Here is a 17345-nt window from a genome sequence, read left to right on the forward strand (position 1 = left end):
GGTTTAAGCATGGTTGAAAGATGAAATTTCCTAAGGATACAAAATACATGTTCAGAAGTACCTCTGATATAAAGAATGGAGATTCTATGGGAGTAAGAAAAATTAACCGATGATTTTTTCAGTAATTTTTGGATTGGCCAAAAGTAATTAAGCTAAATTATTGCAGAGTTGATACATATAAATTTGAACATCTTTTTAAAGAAAGTGCTGAGGTCCTCCACTGCCCAAACCTCAATGATGATTGTCATGTCTAAAATTTTGAAAACTGTTATCAGTTAATTGTATTGCTTAGTTTTATTTTCTTAAATTATTTTTTAATATAGTGGCATGCATGTATGTGCACACAAACCTAGCTGAGGTCCTAAGTCTTTGTGATTAACATATCCACTCTCTGACCAGCAAGCTGCAAGTTCAAATCCCACCATTGGTATGAATATTTGTGGATGTCTCTGGATGGTAGATGAACTTCATTACCTTGTGTGACCACCACCATCTTGCTTACTGGAGGCTGGAAGCGGCTTGCAAAACTTCCATGTTTGGTCTCCAGAGAGCAAGGATTTCTGGACCAAGTAAAGAAATGAATAAAAAATTAATAAAAATAGAAAAAAAAAATACTTAGTCCATCCATGTTAGTAATGCACTATATTACTTCCAAAGGGTTGCAACCCTTTATGAGTAAAAAAAAAAACAAAAACAACAACAACAAAAAAAAAAAAACAGCTAATGCCTTTTTATTCCTGTATAAGGAATAGGCAAGGCCGTTTTAGCCCTGTCTAACTTTTGGAGACTGAGTGGGCAGTTCAATCTTCACTGGAAGCCAATCATTAGATAGCTGACCTAAGGCTATCACTAATTAAGCGGCACACAGTGAAGGGACGGCTAACAATAAGTGCTGCCATCTCATGGTACCTAAAAAACAATTAAAAAAATTATATGAAGAGCCAAAGGCTTCAATTCGGCGACATGAACTAGTTCGCTACAAACTTGGTATGTAAGTTCATGTCGCCGAATTGAAGCCTTTGGCTCTTCATATAATTAGTAATTTATTAGGACACCTTCTTGGCAATTCTCATAGAAGGGATGTAAGTTCTGTTCCTACAAACTTGGTATTAACTAGGTCTACCTACTCACTGATGAGACCTCAATAAAGGTCAAAACTGGTCTGGGTAGTGACCTTCTCTCATAATGTAGAACAGTAATACAGCTCCTAGGAGCTAAGTTCACATTATGGGTAAATACCAAGAATAGTGATCGGAGCTTGCTCCACCCTGTCTATAAGTTGCCTCAGTTTGCATTACCAAATGGGTCAGATGCTGACTATCCAGGTATTTGCTTAATGCTTGGAATCGCCAAACTTTATATAGTTTCTATATTCGGCATGAAATTCTTTGAGTTTCTTATTCAGCTAAGAAACAATATGGGATGCAATATTCCTTAACTTAAATAAGTTCATGTCGCCGAATTGAAGCCTTTGGCTCTTCATATAATTAGTTAATCATGCTAGTTTTTCTAAAAATTAATATTAAAGAAATGTTTCAAACTTTAAACACTTAGACTTACTTTATATAGTTCATTCCATAAGCGTTTTGACTGTCCTTTAAACATGATCATCTCCTTAGCTTCTTGCTTTGGCTCTGCATTATCATCAACCAAATCACCATCTTTGGAGACATCGTATTTCTTTGTAGATTGTGCAGCATCAACAATAAGTTGCTGAAAAAAATTACAGGGACATCTGGTGACAGAACAAACAATACAATTTTTTTAATATCACCTCTCTATGTACACACATATGAGAAGCCAAACATTTACAACAAACAATAGCACTGTGTATGGCAAATGACAACACAGAAAAAAGAATCTGTTCATATGTTTCTTGAAGAGGTGGTAATTGTAGTCATTGAAGACAATGGTATGGGGAAGGTTGTTGCAAAGAACAGAAGTAGATGAAATGAAGAGTGAAGTAGTACAGTAAGATTGAGGTGAACTGTATATGGATGCCAACAAGCAGTTATACACATCCTTAAATGTTTAGTGAAGGAATGGTGGCAATCAGTTTGGTAGGGCAGACTTGAAAATACCCACCAAAAGCATAATGCAGAAATGTAAACTAGCTTCTTTGTAAAATTTGGTTAATGTATTTATCAGCTGTATAATCATGTTTGTGAGTAAGGCTTATTACAGGGAGTCCAACATTTTGACACACTGCTACTGAAGTCGATAGTCCATTAAATCAGAGAAAAATAGATTATAAGAATATCTTTATCATAGAAGAGATGTTATTTTATTATCCTGAGGCATTTTCAGTGGCAAATACTTCAGGATTATGAACATCAACAGCATCATATGCAATGTTACTCCTAAATCTTTACTGGCAGATCAAGAGCGTAGCTTTGACACTGAAGAATCTATTAAGCAGATTTCATTCTTCTCAACAGCATCGATCATTTTTAGGGAAGTTTTTTGACACATCATCTCAAATGCGAGAACAGTACTCTAAGGTTATGCAGATTTGGGATTTAACAAGTGTTAAGAGTTGTCTGGAAGTAGTGCTTTTTTGGAAGCTGAGGCCAAGAATTAATATGCTTGTACCAAGAACTTGACTAAAGAGAGAATACTATCAAAAGTATACAAATCTGAAAACAAACCCCAACTCAACATCACCAGAGTTAAAGATCGGTACTATCAACGTAAGAAGCCTGAATGGCAAAGAAATGGAGCTAGCTGAGGAATTAGATAAGTACCAGATCGACATAATAGGGGTGACTGAAACAAAAAAGACCAAAACTGGTGAGATCTTTCTGAGCAATAAATACAAAATGTTATATTCAGGCAATAACAATCAAGGAAAAGAAGGAGTAGCCATAGTATTCAACACAAAATACGAGGCTAATCTTCTTGAATGGCAGTCAGTCTCAAGTAGAGTAATGTGGGCAAATATGAGAATGGGGAACTGGACAATGAGACTTATTTGTGCCTATGGTCCCACAGAAGGTTCTACTAAGGTAGAAGTAGAGGAATTTTTTGAGGCTTTAGAAAAAGCAACTGACACAATGAAAAAGGAAAAGTTGGTCCTTGTTGGGGATCTAAATAGTAGAGTAGGAAATGATTGTGAGACATACAAAAATATTTTGGGAAAATTTGGAGAAAAGAGCAAAGCTAATAATAATGGCAAATATCTGTTGGATTTCTGCTCAGGACATGGACTGGTTATTACTAACACCATGTTCCAACATAAAAATGTGCACAAATTCACATGGAGAGAAGAGGCTAGGAATAAGAAAAGTCTCATTGACTATGTTATTGTTGATAGTGATGTTTTCTCCCTGGTGCAGGACACCAGAGTGTACAGAGGATTTGAAATTGGAAGTGATCACTATTTAGTCTTGAGCAGGATAAAATTGAATTTCATATCGAAAAGAATAACATGTAAGAAAGTTTTAAAGCGAATAAAAGTTGAGCAGCTCTCGGATGTAAACTGTAGACTAAAATACAGAAATATTATTGAAAAGAAAATGAAAGAGTTTGAACAGGAATCAAACCTTGGAGATTCAGTGGCAAACTCTGAAGGAAACATTGATTGATTCTGCCAGAGAGGCATGTGGTGAGGTTGTGTGCAAAGATAAAAAAATCAGAACTCCCTGGTGGACACAGGAAGTTAAAGAGGCAGTGAAGGAAAAGAAGAAAGCATATCAAAAGTTCCTGGCAAATAAGTCAGCTTTTACTCTTACAGAATACAGAGACAAATGTAAGAAAGCTAAACAGTGTGTAAAACTAGCTAAACAAAAGTCATGGGAGGACTTTGGCAAGAATATAGAAAATAAATATCAAGAAGGTGGCAAAATATTCTGGAGGTTGTTGAAGAAGCTTAGGAATGGAGGAAAGAGTGCTGTAAAAGGAATTAGAGATGATAAAGGTGAAATGAAAACAGGAGAAAAAGATATCCTTGAAGTATGGAGTAATTACTTTGAAAAACTGCTAAATGAAACAAGCAGTGATGACAGCACAGTGATAAACAACACTGACCAGGCATGCAGTCAGGAATACATATCCATACTTGAAGTAGAAAAAGCCATCAAAGGCTTGAAATGTGGAAAGGCAGCAGGAGTAGATGATATTCGACCAGAAATGCTGAAGTATGGTGGTATAAGAGTCTTACAGTGGCTGCACTGCATAGTTCAGAAAGCCTGGACAGAGGGACGAATTCCCGATGATTGGAGTAGAGCTCTCATAGTACCCATATATAAAAAGGGAAATAAAACTGAATGTGAGAATTACAGAGGTATTTCCCTACTGAGTGTTCCTGGCAAGATCTATGCAAGTATACTTGAGAAACGGTTGAGAAGAATTGTGGAAGAAAAGCTTGGTGAAGAACAAGCTGGATTCAGGCCAAATAGAGGCTGTCAGGATCAGATCTTCACTTTACGACAAATAGTCGAGAAAGCATGGGAATATAACAAAGATCTGTATTTAAGTTTTGTCGATTTGGAAAAGGCATATGACAAGGTGCCAAGAGAGAAGCTATTCAATACGCTGCAGTTATATGGTGTCAATGGGGCATTATATCAAGCAATACTTAGTCTTTATTTGAGTTGTGAGTCAGCAGTTAGAATTGAAGGAACTACAGGAAGATGGTTTAATGTTAAATCTGGTGTGAGACAAGGATGTACATTATCCCCTCTGTTATTCATTATCTATATGGATCATATTATGAAGGAATGTGGTATTAAACCTGATATCAAAATTGGAGATGTTAATGTCAGCTCTTTGCTTTATGCGGATGATGTTATACTTCTAAATAAATCCGCTACAAGTCTGCAAGATTCTCTGACTAAATTGAATAGCTGTTGTAATAGATATGGTATGGAATAAAAAAACAAAGACAATGAAAATAGGCAGAATCATTGAAAATGTCAACTGTGTTGTGAATGGAGAACCTGTGGAACAAGTAAAACATTTCAGCTACTTAGGCACAATTTTTACTGAAGATGGTAAACTAAATATAGAAATAGACAACAGAATCAGCAAAGCTGGTATGGTGGGAAGTCAATTGAATAAATTCATATGGAATAAGAAAGAAATTAGTCGGAACACTAAATTAGCTGTATACAAGACTGTGTTCAAACCAATTTTAACTTATGGATCTGAGAGCTGGGTCAGAAGTAAAACACTTGACCAAAGACTAGAGACTGCAGATATGAGAGTCCTGAGAAAGATTAGAGGCGTGAACAGATGGCATCAATGGCAATATCATATTAAAAATGAGGATATTAGGAAAGAACTTGACATTGTCAGCATCCAGGAATGCGTTAGCAGAGCTAATCTCAGATGGTATGGTCACTTAAATAGAATGGGAGAGGAAAGATTAGCAAAACAAGTGTTCTCTGCCAGGTTGGCAGGAAAACGACCCAGAGGAAGACCAAGATATAGGTGGATTGATACGGTACAAAGTGCCTTAGACGATAGAAATATAAGATCTGATAATGTTGGAGTCTTGACAAGTAACAGACTGATTTGGAGGAAAATTGTAGATAGGAAGTTAGTAATGATGTAATTTTTTCATGTAGTACTGTCATATCCTGTACACCCCTTGAGGGTACATGGCAGGAATTTGATGATGATGATGATGATGATGAAGTATAGGGAAATTAGATAAAATCTTTCTTCTGAGATATAAGAACTGGATTGTGTTTAGTAATATTAAAATTCTCTAGATTACCTTCACCCCACTGAAGAACACTGGCCTGTAGTTTGAAGCCTCCATTCTACTACCATTCTTATGCAATGCACTATCTTACACTTCTTCACAGAAATCGGTGTTTAAGACACTGGTTACGGAAGATCTTGGAAGTCTGATTCACTCAAGAACTACAATGACTGCTGAATAAATAAATAAAAAAAAAAAAAAAGAGAAGTGCTACCATTAGCAAACTATGGACAGGATATCAGGTTAGTAAGAGAAGGTCATTAAGGTATAGGAGCAAGAATGTAGCCAAAAACACAGGGACATGGGGGTATCCCAGAATGATAGAGAAATCTAATGAGGATGAGTGACCAAAGTAGGAACTGTTGATCCAATCAGAGAACAGAAGGGAAGCCATAAGATGACAGCTTAGTAAGTAGGCTTCATTGCTAGACCTGAACAAATGATTGGAGCTTGGACACATCAAGAATGACCACATGAGTTTCTCTAATCTTTTACAGGCAGGGCTCATGCCCAATGGTGGGTGAGGTTGGCTTGGATATCTGCTGTGGAAAATAAGTAATAGAATCCATACTGATAAATGATAATTGATGGGCCTTCAGGTAGTGAAGAAGTTGACTGCTAATGACCCTATCCATTATTTGTGAGAGAAATGAAGTAAGAGATTCCAACCAAAACTAGAATAGTGGCTGGGAGTTTTGTGTGGAGAGAGTGGAGAAGGAAGGCCCTCATTAAAGAATTGATGGGCCTTCAGTTATTCAGTTGCAGCAGGCATTTGAATTAGGAGAGGGAATCAGACAACAGACAAGAGGCATGGAAATCACAGAGGTCATCCCAAATTGGTGCCAATGTAGTGCCAAAAGACATAAGGCTGAGATTGGGGTGAGTGAAGGTCAACCTGTAGAAAAAGAAATATGAAAAAAGTTATGGTCAGAATTGCTAAGAGAAGAGTCAAAATCTACAGTACATTTGGAAAGATAACTAATTAAATAAAAGGAACCATACATGTGATGATGAGAATTATCTGGTATTCTCACTGGTAAGTTAACAATATATTATATCGTTACTGACAGAAACTAATTTGGCTTACCTTATAGCTTCACCTTTAAATTATGGACATTGAGGTCTTCAAGGAAGATGATTTCATGATTTTGGTAGACTATAGAAAATCAGAGATAAATAATCAAAGAGAACAGGCACAGTGAATGCAATTATGAGAGCAGTTTTAAAGACAAGAGATCTACCTCTAGATGATCTGATAGAGCAGATCACACAGAAGAAAATTCAGGGTTTAGTAATCTCTAGCATGGAATATCATATCTGACAGACATGTTCTGCCCTTCTTATGGAAAGGATTACACAGAATATAGTTAGGATGGAATGAGGCGAAATAGTTGCAGAGGATACCAAACGAGGTAAGAAATAAGTGATCACAGGTGGTTGTCATGCCATTAATGTTTATGTTAATGTTAGTGAAGGAGATGTGGAAGTATAATTCATATACTTCCATATACTGTCCATAGAATTGTTGCAAGATGACATGTAATTAAACTTTTTTCTATCTCTAAGGAACTGTATCACTATAATGTGAAGTGAATAACAAATATTCCTAAGAATAACAAAGGAACAGAAGAAACAAGGAAAAAATCATGATAAGAAAAGTGAAAGAAAAGTTGTCTTCATCATTTGAACAATTTAGGTATAGGCTTTATATATCCTGTTCCTGCTCTGCAGATGAGGTTGATCTTTCCATCTTAATATTGGATGTCCATGGTCTCTTCTTCCTGTAGGTTTATATTCTAGTGCTAGTTTAGGAATCCTATTGTTATTCAATCTTTCTATGTCGTGTAGCCAAATTTGCTGGTATTCTTCTCTTTCTTGTATGATATTTTTTGAATGTAATCGTTCTCTTATTTCTGTTTTTCTTTTTATCTAATCTAGTGAGTCCCAGGAGAGGTCTTAGAAACTTCATCAGTGCTGCTTCCAATCTTTGTCTGTTTTTTGTTTTAGAATCCAAGTTGCACTTCCAAATTTGAGAGATGTTTTAGAGGTCATATATGTAATTTCATCTTAATCGAGTTTCTTTAGTCATGTGTTTTCCAAAATTTCTTTTGATTATGCCATTCATTCTATTATAAATTTGTAGTCTTTCTTCCAATTGCGAATCAGTATTGAATTACAAAATTATATTTCCTAAATATTTGAATTCCATAACTTGTTCTATTATTTTATTGTTAGGGTGGTTAGTTGCAATTTGGAGTTTATCTTCTGAATTTGATATTAGATGATAGTTGATCATCTGCATAAAGTATTGTATTTAGCTGTATATTATTTGTTAATTTAATTCCATCTTTGACAGTTATTTTCCATTCTTTTAGGATTCTGTTTATATAAATGTTGAATAGAATTGTGGATAAGCCACAGCCTTGTCTCAGTCCTTTATTGATGGTTATAGATTCTGATAATGTTCCATCTGCAAATTTTTGTTTCTTTGTATAGACTTTTTATTATTTTGATAGTTGAGGAGGTATTTTATCATCTTGTATATTTTCCAGAGTAGATTACTGTTCAAGTTATCGTACGCTTTTTCATAGTCAATAAATAGAAGGAAAGTGGGCAGGTTAAAGTCTTTTCTTTTTTTCCATGATCTGTTGCATTGCAAAAGAGGCATCTGTGAATCCTCTCCCTATTCTAAAACCACACTGTTCTTCTTCTACATAATTTTGTGTATTTAATTAGATTCTTTAAGATATTTGCATATAGTTTAGATGCTGTAATTAAAAGAGTAATGCCTGTATAATTTCTCAACGCATATTCCATCTAGGCCCGGGCTTTTTCTATTTCTTGATTTTTTAAATACTTTTTCTAATTCTTCCATTACTATTTCTTCTTTACTTTCCTGTATATTGATATCTTCAGTTTCGTGAGTTTTGTCATTGTTTTCTTTTCATTCCACAATATTTTGTAGTGTTCTATCCAATCCTCTATGGAAATTAGATTATTTCTTAATTGGTCATTTTCTGTTGTTTGCAGCTGTCTGAAAATTTTAAAACCTGTTCTTTGTGGTCCAGTGATATCATGCTCTAATGATTTAACATATTTACTCCAATCTTCTCTGCATATATTTCTGGAAAGCTTTCTGATTGAAGTCTGAAAGAAAAGTATAAAGAAAATTTATCATAAAATCATTAGAACAATAGTTTATCTTAATGTCAAAATAAATTGCAAGTTCCTAATCTAGATATCATTTCATTGTTTCTCATAAGAAAACTATAATTTTTTAATTGTACTTATGAAAAAATTATAATTTTCTTATGAGAAATAATGAAATGACAGCTAGATTAGGAATTTTCAGTTTATTTTGACATCTGTGTTCTTAGTCGTTATGCTTCCTCAATATATAGGGTTTTAAAGTATACTCCTCACTGCCACTGATGATAGATAAGTTATTAATGAAATGGCAAATAAAATTCTCATGACATTTTTTTTGCAATTTTTCTATCTTGGTTTTCCTTTGTTTCTATTCTTCTATCTGTGATTCCTTTTCAATTTCATAATCCTTAAAAAAAACCACAAAAACTTAATTTTCTAGTACTTTACTACTCTTGTCTATTTTTAATACAGGATAGCCCATAAGTCATGGAACATGCTATTGAAAGGGCTTGTCTTTGTGAAGCAAAGTTTTTTTAACATCAACTAGTATTCAATACTGAAAACAACTAGTATTTATTAGTTATGAAAAACCACATAATGTAAATGCCTTCCATTTTTAGCTTCACAAAGACAGGCCCTTTCTAGAGAATATTCCATGACCTATGGGCCACCCTGTAGAATATAATTGATTTGATTCATAATAAAACATAAAATACTTATAAATATCAACAGGAATAATAAAATTACACTGATACTACCTCAAGACTACTAGTTTTTAAATGTGGTCGCTTCCTCTGTGCTTTAGGACCAAAGGTTGATTCAAAGCTTTCCGTATCTAAAATATGAACTCTTGCATGCTTAAAAAAAAATAAAAATAATTTGATGCATTATATATAACTTTAAAATTAGACACTAGAAACTAAATAAATGGACTGAAATATACAGTAAGTATATTATGACCATCTGATTTCTAACAATCTGCATATACGATGTCATAATTAACACATTAATTATACAAATTAATCTCGTTATCTGTTACTGACATCAGATGACTAGCTCAGTTATCTTACTATAACAACGAACTCACCACTCTTTCACCTATCTGAACATTTTAAATGGTATTTTTATTGTATTGTATCTTTTTTGTGTTTATTATTGTATTTTAATTAGATAATCTGAGAGAGCCCTGCTTTAGAAACTTAACATAGAACTTTTTGAAAACATGTCAGCTTGACAAAACCTCTAGTATGAGACCAGCATCTATTCACTGAGGAACAGAGTGACCATATGGTCACTCTGTTCCTCAGCGATATGCCAAACCAGTCCACGCCAGGTGGTTGTATGCCCTTCAGGAGGCTTCAACACTGAAGATCAGTCACTTCAGACACACCATTCATCTATCTCACTGAAGGTTTACCCCTTCATCCTTTCAATGTGTCTGAAGTGACTGATCTTCAGTGTTGAAATATAATTCAACAAATATAATCAGTGATGAAATATAAAAAAGCTGAAATATAATAATTATATTTCAGCTTTCTTCTGTCAATAGCTTTAAGGAGCCTTAAAGTTCTGCCATTCCTTTCTAGCACCCATTCATTTGACCACCTTTCAGTATATGATATCCTCAACATCTCAAAAGCAGATGTCCTTTTCCTGTTAGACTTCTTTAGGTTCAAAATTTTTGACAAAGCTCAAAATTCATCCATAAGTTGCTAATGGAAAAAAGCAGCCGCCTCCAGAATTCTCAAATTGTTCCTAGGGAGACAGATCCATCCTTCCAGATTTTAGACAGGTCTCTAGCTGCTGCTGTTTAGCTATTCTTAATCTTCTTCTGATGTCTTCCAAACAGCCATTCTTCACATTAATAATGGATCCCAGGTACTCGAAATTGCTGACTTCCTTAATTCTTTCTCTGTTAAGGTACACTTGTTTCTGAGGAGCTTTGCTGTCTATATTTCATTGAGACCACCAGCTGATCAAAATCATCTACTACCTAAAGAACTCTCACAAACAATTGTGGCACAAAGTGTAATATTGTAATAATTTTTCCAAGGTGGAATTTGAGCTTAACTATCCAGGTCAACTATATTAGTCTTTGACCATATCTGAGAATGAAGTAACAGTAATGTTTCTTCTGGTTTAAAAAAATAAATAAATAAATTACAATGGAAATTAAGTTAAGAGATTTGTGTGTTAAGTTAACATGCAATGCAAATATTTAAAAATTTGGTATAATGGAATAATACATGAGAATGAAACGAAATTTAAGTTTATTAGTTTCATAGCTGATTACTGTTTGCCAAAGAGAAAGAAATGTAATTATATTTAAAAATCTAGTTGAGAGTGCATGTGTACAGTTTATTCTTTCAGCTAGTGCTGCAAGAAACAAGAGAGCACTAGAGTTCTACAGTTCTAGAGAGTACTAAAGTTCTGTGAAAAATCAATACGATATAATTAATGCAAGGAGTTTATATACAGAAGCAAACAAAATTAATCCAAATACTCATATTTTAAAGAAAAATTTTAATTGCAAGAAAATAAGCACAAAAATTAAACTCAAACTTTATCTAATAATTTATATGTGCTCCTCTGTTCCTAATACATTCATTAATTTGCTTAGGTATGGACTCTACCAACTCTATCAATACATTTTTTTTTATTTCTGCATCTCAAAACCTTTGTATCACAATTTAAGTTTCCAAATCTTTTTCACTATGGCCCACTATTGCTTCAGTAGCCAGGCGAGTTACCTGGCCCTGAAGCAATTGGATGTTATGATTTTTGAGGAACTCTTTCACTATTTTTGAAGTGTGGCATACAGCAAGATTCTGTTGGAAGATGAGTTCTTTGTCTTTCTGGATCTGTGGAACCACTCTTTTCACCTATGTTTTTTACATATTGGTCACTTTTCATCATACTGTCAACAAGCACAAGTGATCCTGGACTGTCATGTGTAAAACAACCCCAGAACATCTTCTCCTGTTCTGGGGTTGTTTTGACTGGTGTGGAAAAAACGAGGACTGGTGTGGAAAAAGAAGACTTCTCCTGCCCACCTTCAACAAGGTGGGCAGGAGAAGTCTTCTCGGCTGCTGATTTGTAAACATAGGGTACTCACTCTCCTTGGATAAAGAAATGGCTCTCATTTGAGAATATGACCTTCTTCCACTTTTCAACAGTCCAATTTTTGTAGAATTTTGCCCACTGCAGCATATTTTTCTGCATAGCCTCTATCAATAGTTGTTTCTTTTTTGGTCTATGGGCAGTCCTCCCTGCTTCCAATAATCTTTGATTGACTGTCATGTCAGAAACATTAATCCCACTAGCTGCCAAGTCTCTATTAAATCTACAGCAGATAATCTTGGATTCATTTTGCTTTTCCTAATTAGTAAACAATCTTGAGTAAGTGTAGTTTTCCTTTTTCACCCACATTTTCCTTTTCTGTCAGGATTAAAGGTACCTGTTCCCCTTAACCTCTTTAAAATCACATTAACAGTACCCAAACCAACACCACACTCACTGGCAATTTGTCTTTGAGTCATGGATGTGTGCTGAAAAAGAGAATTTTTTTTATACTTTCTTGGAGATGTATCCATTTTATAACTACAAAAAATGAATAAGGGTCAAAGCTGTATATTGAGAGGAGACCGCCACATAGCCTTTAAAGGAATATGGAGAACTGACCAGGGCTTCCGACCTAATGGCGAATCCTCACCTTCTCCTGGTGCACCCTGTTAGGTATCTACCTGGATAATGAATGAAAGATAATGGGCTGGCAATTTGGGATTTAGCTGACCATATTGAATTCTTAAAACCACAATATAAAATGATGGTACAACATGACAAAATTTCATGCCGGCAGGGGCATCGCCCGGTTAAACAAGGTCCAGTAGTTTTTGCCAAAGAACCAGGAAGAACAGCGAAAAGTTAGCTATTGGAACAAATCCAAAAACACACCCCGACTGAACATCACCAGAGTTCAAGATCGGTACTATCAACATAAGATGCCTGAATTGCAAAGAAATGGAGCTAGCAGAGGAACTGGATAAGTACCAGATCAACATAATAGGGGTGATTGAAACAAAAAAGACAAAAACTGGTGAGATCTTTCTGAGCAATAAATACAAAATGTTATATTCAGGCAATGACAATCAAGGAAAAGAAGGAGTAGCCATAGTATTCAACACTAAATACGAAGCTAATCTTCTTGAATGGCAGGCAATGTCAAGTAGAGTGATGTGGGCAAATATTAGAATGGGGAATTGGACAATGAGACTTATTTGTGCCTAGGATCCCACAGAAGATTTTACTAAGGTAGAAATGGAGGAATTTTTTGAGGCTTTAGAGAAAGCAACTGACACAATGAAAAACCGGTCTTGTTGGGAATCTAAATAGCAGAGTAGCAAATGATTGTCAGACATTCAGAAATATTTTGGGAAAATTTGGAGAAAAGAGCAAAGATAATAATAGCAATATCTGTTGGATTTCTGCTCAGGACATGGACCGGTTATTATTAACACAATGTTCCAACATAAAAATGTGCACAAATTTAAATGGAGAAAAGAAGCAAGGAATAAGAAAAGTCTCATTGACTATGTTATTGTTGATAGTGATGTTTTCTCTCTGGTGCAGGGCACTAGAGTGTACAGAGGATTTGAAATTGGAAGTGATCACCATTTAGTCTTGAACAGGATAAAATTGAATTTCATGTTGAAAAGAAGGTCAGCACAGTTGGCCTAGTAGCTATGCGCTTCGCAACATAAAAATGTGCACAAATTTAAATGGAGAAAAGAAGCAAGGAATAAGAAAAGTCTCATTGACTATGTTATTGTTGATAGTGATGTTTTCTCTCTGGTGCAGGGCACTAGAGTGTACAGAGGATTTGAAATTGGAAGTGATCACCATTTAGTCTTGAACAGGATAAAATTGAATTTCATGTTGAAAAGAAGGTCAGCACAGTTGGCCTAGTAGCTATGCGCTTCGCAACCATATGCCTGGGGAAGGAGTATCCTAGGTTCGATTCCTGTCAGTGACATGAGGATCTGAAGGATCTTTCTCAGCCATAGCCAAGTTAGTCGGTCTTGGGCGTGGACAGTAGGATTTTTTCCCCAGTTTATTCTGGAGTTTTTCATCCTGCAAAGCAAGCAAACTGGCTGTGAGAACTCAACACTACAGAACATAGGATACATCGGGGTGTAGGACTGACCACCTTATCCTGTGAACGGTTTGAGGTCTGATGATTAATAAAACCCCTCGGCACCGCAAGGTAAAAGAAGGTAAAAGGAAGATGGGATGAGATTGAAAAGAAGAACATGTAAAAAAGTTTTAAAGCGAATAAAAGTTGAGCAGCTCTCAGATGTGAACTGTAGACTGTTATTTTCAACATGCTAAAAACACTCAGGATCAGGAGGATGTTTGTGTATTGGACTTTTAACCATTATAACAATACAAAAGACATATCTAACTGCCAAAGAACAGGTCGACCATGCTGTGTTAGAATGCAACAGCTTGTGAAGAGGGGGTTGTGAAGGAACGCCTTTGCGTAATCCTGTGAGAATGTAGAAAGTGATGTTACGAGAGATAAATGTTTCGCAAAAAATGATGTCATGTGTACTAATTGATGACCTGTGTGAGAGTCTTGTGTACTGGACACTTCTTAACACCACAACTTATGTGGCAAAGGATGACAAAATAGGCACTTCTCTGGCAGTATGCAAACAGCAGAGAGAGATATCTTCTTCACAGATGAGAATATTTTAACTGCTGAGTCATTTAACTGTCAAAAATTGGGTATATACCCTGGATGTTAGCACAGCAGTATGTGCCATAGCATCCAGGATTCAGAGAGGTCATCACCCTGCATCAGTGATGGTTTGGAGAGGATGTATTGGGGGGGGGGGGTATCTAAGTTGAATTTCTGCAAGAAAAAGGTCAAACCTCCACCAAAGTGTATCAAGACACCATGCTGGAACCTGTGGTATGGTCCCTGAACAATGCTTTGTGTCACAGTAAGCAATGGACCTTCCAACAAGACTGAAGACCAAACACATAAGGTAAGAACCACATAACAGTGGCTGGAGGTAAATGTGCCTGACCACACATCACCATCTGATTGGCCATCTGGAAGTCCTGATCTGAATCTGTTGAACTTCAAATTGTGGTCGGAACTTGAGAGATGCCTGCAATACAATGACACCCCCAGCATAAAGGTGGATTTGGAGCGATGATGATGATGGTATCTGAGAAAAATTTACCATATAAATGTTTGATGTTAAGTGATAAAAAAAGAAAATTTAAAATAAATGGTTCATGGTAAAGGGTATTAAATAAATTTTTAAAAAATCATCAATTTAATGGTTATTCACAGGCATAACAAAACTGAACACTTTTATTCCAATATTTCCCATAAGAGTAACTGAAGCACTGTCAAGGAAAAGATGACATGGAAGACAAAGTAAAAGGAACTTGAACACAAAAATTCAACCATTCAATTATTTTGAACTATGCCCTGTAGACACAGTCAAAGACGGACAGTTTTTTTTCCCTTTCTTTGTTGAGTTAAATACAGAATTACAGTCTCCCAGGATATTTAGAAGTTTTCTTGCAACCATACTTATTCAGGTTAAGAGTATTCTGCAAAGCATAAACAGATTTCCAGAATGAAATAAAATAATCTGTCTCTTTTGAATAGTAGTCTTTTAAAGTAATAGTCCTTCTCCATCTAACTGCATGTAGGATATTGAGCACATGGTATGCTAATTCACTTTGTCCATTATTGATTCATGACCAATGTTCTCTCTAAGCCACGCACATGCAAACCTATCAAAAAGGGAGCACACATGCCTAGTGACTATGTGCACAAAACTTTAGCTTTCAGAAGTTCTAATTTATAGTTAATTTTTGACTTATACTGGAATGAATTATATGATAAATCATACTTGTCACTTATTTTATTTAATAATTTCTCCGTTTCCACTGCAACATTACTCTAACCAATTCCAACTTAGTATACCCAGTTATATTTAGCCTGTGCCAAGTGGGTGAACTAAGACTGACATCAGCAAGTTGCAAGGGCATATTTGTTTAGAGTATCTATTGTCTAGACAGTACAGTACAGTCACTATAGAACATCTCTATACATATACTATAGTAAAATACTATAGAACATCTGTATAGTATACTAATGGTCTACAAGCTGTAACCTCTAAAATTGTGAGCACGAAATTAATTCACTTAAGTCTACCCAGCTACAAAAATCCATCACTGTATGATTTAAGTGAATTAATTTAGTGCTCACATTTTACAGGTTACAGCTTGTAGACCATTAGTATATGTATACAGATGTTCCATAGTATTTTTATTTAATTAAATAAATGTGAACTTAAATATTCTGTTTCTAATTACCTATAACTTTTGTTAGTGCAGAACATACTGTAATAAAAACATAAAATTAAACTGTAATTTTTCTTTTATGTAGTTGTGTTTTTGTTAATATATGATGTTTATACATAGCATTAATTTTTAACAAAGCAAATGTAGTAGATTTCCAAAAGAAGGGTTACAATTTAATGTTGATGTTCACTTAGTTCAATGAAGGTGTGACATTTTACCACTTTCAAGCAGTGTTGTGAAGTTAATAAGTAATGGTAGCAGTGGTTTCCTCTCACTTCATGACTGAAGCAGAAACTGCAAATGTTATGCACACTGGAGCATGCGCAAGTGAAAATAATACAATAACTAGTAAACAGCTGACAAGGAGATATATAGATAATGGAACAAGTCAGAGGAATGACTTAGTACTAGTATTAGTTATCCATTAGTACTAGTATTTTATAAAGAAAGAAAGAAAGAAAAAGACATTTTAAAAGCTATTAGCCGTTCCATTACAACTGTTACTGGAATAACAGTTGTGTGAGAAATTAAAGAACAATGGGGCTTCATAAATTAAATTTCTCATATAGATGGAGAAATGTCCATCAGATTTTAAATGTTCCATTAGAACAGTAACGATTTAATAGCTGTTTCAGAGAATAGATATAGCAATCTGAATTTTAAATGGCTGATTATTTTTTCACGAAATCTTTCGTATAGGAAGAGGAAAAAAATTGTACATCTAGAAAATAGGAAGAAGGAACATTTTACGTGACTTTTCTGGAAGGCAATTTATGAAAGTGGATTTCAAAACGAGAATATAAAATCAAGAATTTCATTATCCAAGTCTCAACTCTCATATCTCTTACTTAATATGAAATCTTTAGTTACCAACAATTTACAAGAAAAGAATTGTTTCCGTCAAAGAGTTAAAGAAGTTGCTTCATTCAACTTTCATTTGAAGTGCAGCTGAATGCAAGACAGAAAGATGTTCTTTTTTTAGCAGGCGGCATGTTTTGGACCCAGATAACGTGTGATTTATTTAATTATCTTTTTTTAAGTCTTAAGATGATTTTTATGTTGTCAAAGTTTATTTTTCAGAATGTTGAATATTCTTTGT

The 17345-nt window shown here is 34.9% G+C and overlaps 1 protein-coding gene across 2 annotated transcripts in view; it reads right to left on the reverse strand.

The window, feature by feature from the left end:
- Ns2 (nucleostemin 2) overlaps positions 1 to 17345 on the reverse strand; it is a 208449-nt gene that overhangs the window by 151949 nt on the left and 39155 nt on the right. For both annotated transcript variants that reach the window (XM_090391934.1, XM_090391935.1), the window contains exons 5-6: positions 9616 to 9714; positions 1561 to 1713 (exon numbers count right to left, since the gene is read on the reverse strand). In XM_090391934.1, coding sequence (XP_090248060.1) covers positions 1561 to 1713; positions 9616 to 9714 — 252 coding nt within the window. The remainder of the gene's footprint in view (positions 1 to 1560; positions 1714 to 9615; positions 9715 to 17345) is intronic.

This window comes from Typopeltis vanoorti, chromosome 4 (assembly GCF_054136105.1).
Source record: "Typopeltis vanoorti isolate ZY-2024b chromosome 4, IOZ_Tvanoo_1.0, whole genome shotgun sequence".
In the NCBI taxonomy this organism is placed as follows: Eukaryota; Metazoa; Arthropoda; class Arachnida; order Uropygi; family Thelyphonidae; genus Typopeltis; species Typopeltis vanoorti.